Below are 12,980 nucleotides of genomic sequence, written 5' to 3' on the forward strand. Positions count from 1 at the left end.
TACAAATGTAAGAGGGAAGTGATTTTAAAATAGCAGAAAATATGGGGTTTTGAACTATGTGGGTTTTAATGCAGATTTACTTACATATGGATCTTTTACCATACTGTATACTATATGTATTTTTTCCTTATGATTTTCTTAATAACATTGGCTTTTATCTAGCTTACTTATTGCAAGAACACAGCATACAGAACATAAGACATACAAAATATGTGTTAATTCGCTGTTTATGGTATCAAAAAAGCTTCTGGTCAACAGTAGTTATTAGTGGTTAAGTTAAACGCAGATTTCTGACTACATGGGAGTTTGGCACTCCTAATCCCCGTGTTATTCAAAGATCAACTGTACACAGGAAACTACTAATGAACTAGTGAGAAATCAGCACCTCCCACAATCATAAAATAACATATTCAAAAATTTAAAAATCTGAACAAAGGCTGGCATACCCCTGTTTTCAAAATGTTTGTCTGTATTGCTTTTCTGATGCACATGCTTGTTCATGTGTCAGTCCCCGGGACTCCCTAGTTAAAAACAATTTCTGAAAAGATTTCAGAGGAAGACTCTTGGGTTTTACTTGTGTTTTATAGGAAAGCCTCATGCATCCCATATGGGCGTGTAGCACATATTTCAGCAAGATAATTTTTTAGTAAATGTCATATGTCAAAGTTATATGCCATGTTTGAAGTGATACGTCAAAAAAAATTCCAAACTTGTGATTTTATTTTCACAATACTTGGTGCCTGGTTGTTAAGTAACTTTATTAATACTTTGTATTGTCTTTATCACAGATTTTCTATTATTCCTAAATTTAAGAAGAAGAATAATTTTGAAATTTATTTGTTTGTTAACTAAACATACAAAATATACCTGATATTGATGTTAATGATTTTTAAAATTATACATACTGCCAATTATAACATGTATCATAAGCTTACATGACACACAGAATGAATAGGTTTGAGTTTTTAAGGGTCATCTGAAGGAGAGAGGAGTTCCCATCTCATGGTTGTATCGATTTCTTCTTCAAAATTCCCCAGCTCCTGTTCCTTCGAAAGCTCTAAAAATACCTAAACAGGAGATGCAGCAGAAGGAAAAAGAATTATCAAGCTGTTTATTGTCTTCCAAATAAATAGAAAATATGCATGTTACTTTCATGTGAAATTTACAGGACTGATACAAAACCATAAAAGCTGACCCACCTTTTCCAATGTGCACTGGGAGAGGCTGTATTCTTCCAGGTTAAATATATGTTTCACTAGGGGGAAAAAAAGACTAGTAGCAGAGACTTACAATTTATTACTAAGAATTTTTTCAAAGGCATATGAAAAAAAATACATAATTAAAGTTAATATAAAGCTGAAAAAACAAATGCTTGGTGAAAGAATGGAATCATGAAAAGTCATAGCGTTAATATAAATGCAAATTAACTCTTAAATACAGAGAACAAACTGAGGGTTGATGAGGGTGATGGGGGATGGAGAAAATGGGGGATGGGCATTGAGGAGGGCACTTGTTGGGATGAGCACTGGGAGTTGTATGTAAGTGATGAATCACGGAAATCTACTCCTAAAGCCAAGACTATACTGTATTTTACCTAACTTGACAATAAATAAATTTTGTAATGAAAATTAAATTAATCTTGATATGAGAATTTCCTCATATTACATTTTGATATGGTTTATTACTTAGTATATATGTCTTGGGAGACATATAAATTCCTTAAAGAACTACAAACTTGATCGATACATTCTCATCCAGAAGGAAGATTTCGATCCCATTCCCTCCACTTTGAAAGGACCCAAAATTTCTGTGTAACTCTTCAGCCAGTTTATCTGCTGTACCAAGCTCTATGCGGGGCATCTCCACCGGCAAATCCTTATGAGACTGGTCATCAAATTTACATATTCAAGGGTTCATGGTCCTCTACTCATCTGGAGAATCTTCTGTGTATGAGCCACACTTGGTACCATTGGCAAAGGAGGGGTGAAAACAGACCCCTGCATTCTAGTGGCAGGAATATGTATGTTAAATAAGTAAGGACTTACATATATAATAAATGATGATTGCTACTACGGAGAAAAACAAATCTGGTAGAAGGACACAAGAAGTGCCAAGCACTCCTTTTTTACAGGATGGTTGGGGTTGGCCATAGGTATAAGGTGAGAATTGAGCAGAAACTTGAAAGAAGCGAGAAAGCAAACTGGATAATTAGGATGTAGTAGAATTTCACAAATTTCAGTCCTGAGGCAGGAGTGCGCATGTCTGGGTAGGATTGAGGAAGTGCTGGGAAGTCACGGTGTCCAGAGTGGAGGAAGTAAACCTGGGATTCATGTTCTCTGAGAAGTGATGGTCAGGTGCAGGTCTAGGCACTTTACAAGTGAACGTATTTAAATTTTTAAATGTTTTTATTTACTTATTTTTGAGAGAGAGACAGGGTGAGCAGGGGAGGGTTAGAGAAAAGTGAACTTATTTAATCTTCCTAACACCCCTGCCAAGTGGGCACTGATATTACCTCTCATTTCTAAGTTTTTAAGTGTTTATTTTTGAGAGAGACAGAGAACAAGAGCAGGGGAGGGGCAGGGTGAGGGAGACAGAGGATCTGAAGCAGGCTCTGTGCGCCGACAGCTGAGAGCCTGATGGGGGGTTTTGAACTCACCCACCGGGAGACAATGGCCTGAGCTGAAGCCCACGCTCAACGGACTGAGCCACCCAGGCTCCCCTGCCCCTCATATAGAGACGGGTCATCTTAGACCTGCCAGGATTCAGTGGCTTTACCCAGGCCGAGGGGCCGGCTCGGGACTTGGAGGTCTTCACCACTGGGCCGCATGAGAAATTACTGATTGACAGTCTGCTGCTGGGGCCGACTCCGGGGAGGGCAGAGGAATGATGATGAAGAGGAAGTGAGAATGGCGAGTGCAAGAGGAGTCAGGCACAACTCGGGGGGCAGAGCGAGCAAGGGACACAGACCATCCATTCGCTCTAACAGGAAGGCAGAACACACAGGCACACACACAGGCCTCCTGACTGATGGGTGGAGGGTTTCTGTGGCTCTTATTTTGTTCATGAAATATGCAGCCAGGGCCCCGGCTGAGGGAGAACAGCAGGAAGGAGATGGATGCGTGAGAGGAGTGGAGGACACTTGGTGTGAACGGACTGCACAGGCAGGCGAAGCAGGTCCGACCTCGGGGCTTTGCAAGGTTCATGTTATGAATTCACAGTAAAGCCAGCCAAGCCCAGTTGTGTTGTTTGTAGCTTTAGTCCTTGCACTGGAGATAAACCTCCTTCCAGAGAACTGGATTCACCATAGTTTGGGTTAAATCCCACGATCACCTACCATTAGAATTCTTCGAATCATGGAGAACTTGCGTATTTTAAGAATGTATCATACAATGGGGTGGCTGGGTGGCTCAGTCTGTTAAGTGTGGGCTCTTGGTTTCAGCTCAGGTCACATGATCTTCTGGTGGGTGGGACAGGAGCCCTGGGTCAGGCTCCGGGCTGACCTGCAGAGCCTGCTTGGAATTCTCTCTCCCCCTCTCTGCCCCTCCCCTGCTCATGCTGGCTTTCTTTCTTTCTTTCTTTCTTTCTTTCTTTCTTTCTTTCTTTCTTTCTTTCAAAATAAATAAATAAACTTAAAAAAAGAAAAACATTACACAATTATCTACCACAAAATTATTACCCAAGTCTCAACAGATTCTTCCAGAATTTTATTTTACAATGATAACTCTTACCTGCCTCGAGTTTGCGAAAAGTCTGAGATAGAGGGTAAACATCCGCCAAAGGTATTTTATAGGCCAAGAAGGAGGAATACCTGGGAAAATGAAAAAGGTCATGTTTGACGTTGAGTTTCAAGGGGAGAAGATGACCATCAGGATAAATATTGATACTGAAATCAATTTTCTTTGAAGAAAATAAAAATAATGCCAGTTAATGCATGGCTTACATATAAAATGAACAACATTACCAATGGAGAATTCTTCAAATGTCTTTGGTGGCTGACTGTTGGAGCTAATTCTCCTAAAAATAATGCAGCATTATTGCATTTATGCTCAGTGTCTGCAAACTTTTTGTGATTGTTGAACATGGACATCTGAACTAATCCCTCTGCTTAGTTTAGATTAGGTTGCAATTAATTCATTAATTTAATATTTCCATCCTTGTCCTAAAGAAAAGGAGATGTGAGGTTAAGAGAAAGAGACAGACTAGAGGAAGTTCAAAAGGCTCTAACTATAAACTTCCCTGAGCTCTGAGGACAGGAAGAGCCAGAAGGACTTTGGATTTGTGGCATCTTGTTTCCGCTTGCCTCCTTGGGCTATATGACTTCATGCCCGGCTCAGCTCATTTTCAAACGCTTGTCTGTTGCCCCCAGGAGGCCCCACAGCTGTTCAGACCTCTCCGCCAGCCCTCTTCAGCCCAGCCTTTGCTCTTCCAGCCTTGTCACTCACGATCATCCCACCTAGATAAAAACCGCTTCTTGGATTTGTGATACCAAGAGTCTGGAAACAGAACTGAGTTACCTGTCCTGGCATAGCCTTAGATGATTCGGTTCTATTTATGCTGTGCTAAAATGGAAGCAGCAGTTGGTATTCTGCTTCTTTGGTGTGCTCACCTGTCCAAGGAGGCCCAACTTTAGTTCTTGCTCTACGTCCTTGCACTCTCCCCCGCCCCGCCAACAGGTGGACAAATACAAATACACGTGGACATATAGGTACACACACAGACCTTTCTATTCGCCATTTTGAGGCATGAAAACTCATTTAGATGGAGACTGTTGGATGATCTTGACTGCTGTTTGTTTCCTAAAAGGAAGTCATCTTAAATACATTACATTTTTTAAACTGTCTGTATTTATATAAATATAAATATTTTCAGGGAGGTCTGTGGAGGGTGCCATGGGGCCAGCTGTGGTCCCATGTGGGTTCCAAGTAGGAGAAGTCCCTTTCCCCCAATTTTTCCAAGTCCTGCTCTGGGCTGGGGCCAGCCTCGGATTGGCTGAGGAGGCTCACGTAAGGTGTCCTCCGGCCTTCCTAGGGGCACAGCTTCCTGGGTGGCTCTCAAATCTCTCATAATCTGGAGGAGTCTATATATCAGCTTTGAGGTCCCCAATGTTTATTATGAAGTCAAGTCATCCTGAAGTTTTCATAGAGCAGAAAAGAAACCACTCGAGTGGGTAAAGCCAACAGGTTTCTCCACAATCAGAAGCTGCTTCACCTTTCCTGCCGTGCGGCCTGTGGGAAGAGCTTCAGAATCTCGGCTTGGACCCCAGTCACTTGGGACGATTCCTTCACTTTGAGTTCCAGAAGGTAATCCTTGCCAAGTTTGTTTTTCAGGTGTTGGATGGAGCCAATGCACCTATGGGCAAGAAGGAAAGTGTGTTGGAAAAAATATTACTTCTTAAGTTTCTTACATTTTTCTTTTTTAAAAACGTTTATTTTTGAGAGAGAGAGAAGATGAGAGAGAGGGAGAGAGAATCCCAGGCAGGCTCCGAGCTATCAGCACAGAGCCCAACACGGGGCTCGAACCCACGAACTGTGAGATCATGGCCTGAGCCGAAGTTGGCCACTCAACTGACAGAGCCACCCAGGCGCCCCTCTTACATTATTTTTAAATTTCAAATGGAGGGAAAGGGTATATCTCTGAGCGAGCTGAAGGGAAGAACGTCAGGTGCAAAGAGTGATTTTGAGGTTTCTACAGGGAATCTTGCTTTACGGGTCAAGCACAGACTCCAGAAAGACACCCACCTCAGCCTTCCAGACACCATGATGGCGATGCGGTCACAGATGGCCTCAGCTTCAGCCAGGTAATGGGTGGTCAGCAGGGCCCCCTTCTCTGTGTTTCTAATGGCTGCCTGGATGGTCTGCCTGAAATGAATCAAGAATCACCATTAAAAAAGAGTAGAAGAAAAAGAGAGAAATGGAGGGAGAATTGTAGAGATGAAATAGAGTTAATGAATCATATTTAGAAGTCAAGTTCCTAATTTAAAAAGCAGAAATATGAATATTGGTTAGGTTTTTGATAATGTGAAGCATTTAATACTTTTAATGCTTTAATATTAATGTTTAATATTTTTAGGTATGCCCACGGTATTCTGGTTAAGTTTTTAAAAAAGAAAACTTCCTATCTTTTGAAGAAACTAACTGGAATATTTATAAGTAAAGGATAGGCTGCCTGGTGTTTGCTTTGTGCTCTTACAAGAGAGTGGAGGAAAGGAAGTGGGTGGAAGTACAGTGAAAGGGTGCACCTCACGTGGGTAACCGTTGAAGCAGGTCATGCGTATAATGGGTTAATAGATGATTCTCTTTACATCTGTACAAAGATTCAACAACAAAGTAAAGAAGAAGGGAAACTATTGGACAGTTACTGATATGAAATTGGACTAGATGATTTTATTAATCCACATGGAACATGCTAGAAAGGAAAGTAAAAATGATTTAAAAATTAAGAAAACCTGGATGAGCAAATAGACAGATTTGGTAAAAAGGGGAGAAAAGGAAATGGGGGAAATACGTAAGTTAATAGCTTCTAAAATAAGCCTGTTAAATACACTTCAATAATTTAAAAAATTATGCCTAATTTCAAGACCTAAAACTCCAGCAAAGGTTTTTAAATTTTTTTTAAATGTTTTTATTTATTTTTGAGAGAGAGAGAGAGAGAGAGAACGAGTAGGAGAGGGGCAGAGAGAGATAGAGGGAGACACAGAAAGCAGGCTCCAGGCTCTGAGCTGTCAGCACAGAGCCTGACGCAGGGTTCAAATTCACAAACTGCGAGATCATGACCTAAGATGAAGACTGATGTTCAACCAACTGAGTCACCCAGGCGCCCTGAGGTTTTTTTTGTCTTTAATATCAATACCACATGAAGGTGATACATTAGAGAATTTATGTGTTAAATATTTATTTTCCCAATTGTACAGATTGTCTCCACTAGATTAGAAATGAGTGGATTTGATGCTCCAAGATCAGTTTTAAACCACAGCTTTTACATGAAGTCTACACTCTTGGCTCTGAGGGTTACGACAGCGCTCACCACATTTGCTGCTGCTCTCGGGGGTCCATGCCTGTCGAAGGTTCATCCAGAAGCAGGATAGGCGAATCTCCCAGGACGCTCAGCACAAAGCACAACTGGAAAGCAGACAGGCACCTTACTGTGCTGTCCCCATCACACTGGCGCTCCCTTAACGCCACACACCACACATACCTTTCTAGTGGCTCCTGCCGTCAGTTTCTGCACCGGCACGTTCAGCTGTTTGTGCAGTGTGAAAGTGTCCACCAATCTGATGGAAAACAGGAGGAGAATATCAGCTCAAAAGAGGATTTTTGGAAAATGTAATCCCGCGAAGGGAATAGCGTTTGGAGGGAAGCTTGGCACTATTATCCTGAAACTCTAATGCTTAGAGAGAAAAACTGTTTTGGATCATGGAAGGTTTTTCATCTCATCAAAAGTCCTGAAGAGTAACTAGAATTTTGAATTTGGAACTGAAAAGGATGCTTATATGTGATCATTCATTCATTTAACACTGTCAATTATTATATGCAATTATTATTATTTTTTTAAGATCCTTCAATTGAGGATCAGGAAACAGCTTCTGACCTCCATCCCTGCTCCACCACGGACACTCTGAAAAGGTGGAGACATCATTTCTACTCTCCATTCTTTATTCGCGAACCCATCATCAGTGATACAGCCCCCCCGCCCCGCCTCTGGACGCGAAGGAGTCACATGACCTCATTTTACCGAGAAATGGCTACAGTGGCATCCCCTTTCCTCAGCCCTTTGATGGCAGCGAACACCTCCAGGTGTTCCCTCACTGTCAGGCAGGGCCACAGCGCGCTCTCCTGAGGACAGTACCCCAGGAACTCCAGCGTGGGGTCTCCGCGATGACCCCAGAGAGAACCACATCCTCTCAGCGCCACCTAAGAAAGTAAACCGGTGTTAGACACACACATAACCTTTTCTCCAGTCTCACAATTCCTCAAGAAACTGACATTGAGCTGAAGAATACCACCATTGTTTCAGCATCAAAAAATTACTCTAAGAGTGAAATCCTAAAACATTTGTCTTTCTCTGACTTATTTCACTCATTTCACATTATACCCTCTCCATCCGTCCAGGTTGTTGCAAATGCTAGAAATATTGGAATCATTATAGTGTATACCTGAAACTAATTTAACACTGTATGGTAATTGTACTTCAATTAAAAAATGTTTAATTAAAAAGATAAATAAATATACAAAAATTTAAAAGCTAAAAAAATAAACATAACAGAAATTGGTTCATACATTTATTATAGAAAATTATCAAAACTACTAAATGTAGAGTCTTACAAAGATACAGCCTGCATTTATCATGAAATTTGTATTTTGGGAATGAAAATCATTTTTTCCGTTTTTACTACCTCTCCAGCTGTCGGCTTTGAGATCCCAGAAATCATTCTAATAGATGAACTTTTACCAGCACCGTTAGGTCCTAGCAATCCCAAAATCTCACCTGAAAGAGAATCACTGATTATCAATCTGGGAAGAGAATTATCATGAACCTGTTTCTTTTGAGATACGTGCACCCACAGTACTATTTTGAAGTTTATAACGTATTTGTAACTCCTGTCACCAAATCATGTTCTTTAAATCCTATAATTATATGAAATACTAGTGAAAAGCTTGTGGATATGATGTCGATAAGTCTTCGTTTTCTAGATTACTGTTTCAGGGAAAAATGTGCTAAACATTTTGGTAGCAGATGGCAAATGTTCTGAGTCCATGTTTAAGTGATTCCTAAACTTGGAAAGTCAAGGACATTCTGACCACCCTTGACTCCCCCACCTGTGTCCAAGCCACCATCGTCTTTCATGTGGATTGATGGAAGAGCCACTTAACTTGTCTGCTACCCATATTTACAAGCAAACAAAGCCAATGTGTAAGGTTTTTCAAAGCTTAAATGGTAACAAAAAGCTAAAAACCCTCAGGTGGCATTCTACTAACTTGGTACAAAAATCTAACCCTCGGCTGTATTTCATAGAGTGGCATCTAATATGGCCCTGCTCTGCTCTTGGACTTCCTTCCTCCCACCTGCAGATTCAGCCACTGACCTCCAAGCCTCGACCTTTCCAGAGGCAAGCCCAGGTCTGAGTTCCTGGCCTCACTGTCCTCTCCTCCTGGGTCCTCTGATCTCTTCCTGCTCACGTAACCGACACCTTCTTGTCACCCAGGTCTTGGCTTAAATGTTACTACTGCTCAAGAAAGGTCTTCCCTAACCCAAGGTGAAGGTAGCCTCAAGTTGCTAGTGTCATTTCACATACTTGAATGCTCCAATAGAAACTGCTTATGTGCTGGGCTGCCTGGGTGGCTCAGCTGGTGAAGTATAGGACTTCGGCTCAGGTCATGATCTTGGGGCTCATGGGTTCAAGCCCTGCGTCGGGCTCTGTGCTGACGGCTGGGAGTCTGGAGCCTCCTTCAGATTCTGTGTCTCCCTCTTCCTCTGCCCCTCCCCCTCTTTCTCTCTCAAAATAAACACTTTAAAAAATTTAAAAAAAAAAGAAGTTGCTTTTGTGCTGACACTTTTCTTGATAAGTTATTTTTGCTTTTTGATCCTCTCTTAGGATGTAAAATCCATGAGGATAGGCACTTGCCTATATCTTTCATGATTATATTTTAGAACCCAAAGTAGTCCCTGGCATGCTTAAAAAATATATGTTGAGGGGCACCTGGGTGGCTCAGTCAGTTGAGCGACCAACTTCAGCTCAGGTCATGATCTCATGGTTCGTGGGTTCGGGCCCCGCTTGGGCTCTCTGCTGACAGTTTGCTCAGAGCCTGGAGCCTGCTTCAGATTCTATGTCTCCTTCTCTCTTTGCCCTTACCCCATTCATGCTCTGTCTCTGTCTCTCAATAATAAATACATGTAAAAAATATATGTACATATGTTGAATGAATGAATGAATGCTTCAGCAAGTACAATGGTGCTTATAACATAGATGTTCAGTGGGTACTTCTAAATAATGGTGAGTAAGCTTAAGTGATTCTTCCAAACCTTTATTAACACAGAAGGAGATATTTCTTGCTGCTACTTTCTTCTTCCTCTTTGAGAAGCAACTTTTCTTCTGCCCTGCATACTCTTTGTGGAGACAGCTAGCAATTATGACAGGTTTCTGGAATAGAGAACAGTGTGATTTTCCTTGTAAGCTTCAGAGATGTTATGTTCCTACATTCTCACCGCTGGAATCTTTCTTATGCTATGTCATAAAACAAAGTATATTTTAAATGGAGAGTAATCAAATCAATATTGCTTGTTTCAGATGTAACATGCATTCTTTGATGTCAACAATATTTCTTGCTTCTAAAATAAAACAGATAGCTTCATGGAAACTGACTCATTGCCTTCCCAGAAGCGCCAAAGCTCGTGGGCACATTCCAACATCTAAGTCAGATAGAAGAAGAAAGATCTTAATCCCTATTAGCATTTTATAACAAATCTCACATAAATTCTCCACCTTGTGAAATTTTTGGTTTTGAAACTATAGCTCTACCTATCAAAGCCCATTTTTCCCAAAAGGAGAATAAAACAGGGGCACCTGGGTTGGCTTGGTCGGCTGAACATCCGACTTCAACTCAGGTCATGATCCCATGTTTCCTGGGTTTGAGCCCCACATTGGGCTCTGTGCTGACGGCTCAGAGCCTGGAGCCTGCTTTCGATTCTGTGTCTCCCTCTCCCTCTGCCCCTCCCCCACTCACATTTAGTCTCTTTCTATCTCAAAAATAAACATTGGGGGCACCTGGGTGGCTCAGTGGGTTGAGCAGCCGGCTTCGGCTCAGGTCATGATCTCACAGTTTGTGGGTTTGAGCCCCGTGTCAGGGCTGACAGCTCAGAGCCTGGAGCATGCTTCAGATTCTGTGTCTCCCTCTCTCTCTGACCCTACCCTGCTCATGCGGTCTCTCTTTGTCTCTCAAAAGTAAGTTTAAAAAATTGAAAAAATAATAAGCATTTAAAAAATTTGTTTTTAAAAAGTGGAATAAGACCATTATATTCTGCATTCTCCTTTGAGCTTCCAGGATGCTTCAAAGAAGTGCTTGCATATTTAAGAATTTAGAAAAGGCACCGAAATCCAAACTTTTGAAATGAAAACCAGCATATAGACCTCTTTTCTTGAGAGTTCCTAAATATAGGGCCCTTAACATGTACTTGTCACTTGCTTTTCTACCTCTTCTGAGTGTGAAGTGACCAGGGCAGTTGCTGTTCTTATCCTTTCTGCTTTCACATCTTCATCCTCGTCAACAGGTTTTCCTGGGTTAGGCTGAGCACCTCTACTTTGGGGGGAAATTCTGTGGAGAAAATGAAACATAGGACATAGAGTTTCTTCATTATCAACGATATCCTTCAATCAGCATCTCTGTGGTTGTAACTTTGTCCTTTCTTTCAATGAGCTGGTGATGATATCAGCCCTAGGAATACTGTTTCTGCTTTCCCCAAGAACTCCCATCCCCATAGCCAGAACTGCCTTCTCCATGCTGTTGTTGCCTGTCTTCCAGTTAGAATCTCTGACCCGTGCAAATTTGCTGGCAAATTCTGCTGCTGCTTTAAAATTCAGGTCACCTACATTTTCTCTATTGACTCTGAGCCCATCTAAATCACACATGACATTTGCTTCAGCATCTTTTACTGTTCACCCTTCCTAGAACTCTTCTAGAAAGTCCTTGTGATGAAACACTCTCAACAACGTTGCTCAACCAACTTCATCCCATCTCTTGTGTTCAAGGGTGTGTGATCATCTTAGAGGGGAGAATGATATATCTGAGTACTCATTAAATTTCTGAGGAACTGAAAACTTCCCTCTGCTGATGTGTGACTGAGAGCCTTATTTTCCAGGCAGTAAGTCAGCAAGCCAGTAACCATCATGAAAATCAGCATGCTGTGCACGTTGTAAATATTAACCCACACCAATGAGTCCTGAGTGCAGCCACTATGTAGGGAGGTTCCAATAGGATATTGAGTTCAAAATAAAGTTTTATCCAAACCTGAAAACAGGATCCCTTCGCATAATTTTCTTTCCCCACTTTGCTTCCATGCATCTCAGGATAAAAACTAATATCAACGTCTGAAAGTAGGGCTACGAACAAAGAAAAAGTAGTTACATGTAGGCATAAGTTCACAAATACTATTTAAATGTCTGAATTAAATTGGTGGTCTTTGTCTTTAGGTAAAACCCAGGTGAATCATTCTTACGAATCTGGGAGAAATCTGGCTGTACAGTGAAAATCCAGCTTCGTGCCCCTGCCTCCTTTCTGCTTCCAACCCACTTCCTGGCTGTCAGCAGATTTTACCTGCTCTCACTTCAAAATCACCCAGAACCCAGCTGCTTCTCACTCCTGCCTGTGCTACTCCCTGCCAGGGTCCAGGCCGTCATGACTTCTTATTATAATATTACAACATCTTGATTCCTGGTCCCCTTCTCCTCCTCCCTTTGCTCCCAACATCTGTGCTCAACACAGTAACTAGAGCTTCTCTTTTACAACATAAGTCTATAAATAAATTTTATTTAAAAAATTTTTTTATGTTTTTTTATTTATTTTTGATACAGAGAGAGACAGAGCATGAGAGGGGGAGGGGCAGAGAGAGAAGGAGACACAGAACCAGAAGCAGGCTCCAGGCTCTGAGCTAGCTGTCAGCACACAGTCTGACACGGGGCTCGAACCCATGAATGTGAGGTCTGACCTGAGCCAAAGTCGGAGGCTTAACCGACTGAGCCACCCAGGCGCCCCTATAAATAAACTTTAAAAACAAACAAACAAACATGGCGCCTGGGTGGCTCAGTCGGTTAAGCATTCACCTCTCAATTGTGGCTCAGGTTATGAACTCAGTGTTTTCTGAGTTTGAGCCCCTGCATCGTGCTTTGTGCTGGCAGCATGGAGCCTGCTTGGGATTCTCTCTCTGTCCCTTCCCCATTCACACCATCTCTGTCTCTCTCAAAACAAATAAACTTGAAAAAAATAAAA

The 12,980-nt window shown here is 41.7% G+C and overlaps 1 protein-coding gene across 1 annotated transcript in view; it reads right to left on the reverse strand.

The window, feature by feature from the left end:
- Nucleotides 1–716: 716 nt before the first annotated feature.
- ABCA6 (ATP binding cassette subfamily A member 6) overlaps nucleotides 717–12,980 on the reverse strand; it is a 61,982-nt gene continuing 49,718 nt past the window's right edge. Inside the window, exons 28-39 of the mRNA XM_029927715.1 lie at nucleotides 12,003–12,094; nucleotides 11,189–11,309; nucleotides 10,021–10,138; nucleotides 8,393–8,484; nucleotides 7,732–7,910; nucleotides 7,195–7,270; nucleotides 7,024–7,118; nucleotides 5,739–5,858; nucleotides 5,209–5,349; nucleotides 3,729–3,808; nucleotides 1,200–1,255; nucleotides 717–1,067 (exon numbers count right to left, since the gene is read on the reverse strand). Of these exons, the coding sequence (XP_029783575.1) occupies nucleotides 966–1,067; nucleotides 1,200–1,255; nucleotides 3,729–3,808; nucleotides 5,209–5,349; nucleotides 5,739–5,858; nucleotides 7,024–7,118; nucleotides 7,195–7,270; nucleotides 7,732–7,910; nucleotides 8,393–8,484; nucleotides 10,021–10,138; nucleotides 11,189–11,309; nucleotides 12,003–12,094 (1,272 nt within the window). The 3' untranslated portion in view covers nucleotides 717–965. The remainder of the gene's footprint in view (nucleotides 1,068–1,199; nucleotides 1,256–3,728; nucleotides 3,809–5,208; nucleotides 5,350–5,738; nucleotides 5,859–7,023; nucleotides 7,119–7,194; nucleotides 7,271–7,731; nucleotides 7,911–8,392; nucleotides 8,485–10,020; nucleotides 10,139–11,188; nucleotides 11,310–12,002; nucleotides 12,095–12,980) is intronic.

This window comes from Suricata suricatta, chromosome 17, assembly GCF_006229205.1.
Source record: "Suricata suricatta isolate VVHF042 chromosome 17, meerkat_22Aug2017_6uvM2_HiC, whole genome shotgun sequence".
Lineage (NCBI taxonomy): Eukaryota > Metazoa > Chordata > Mammalia > Carnivora > Herpestidae > Suricata > Suricata suricatta.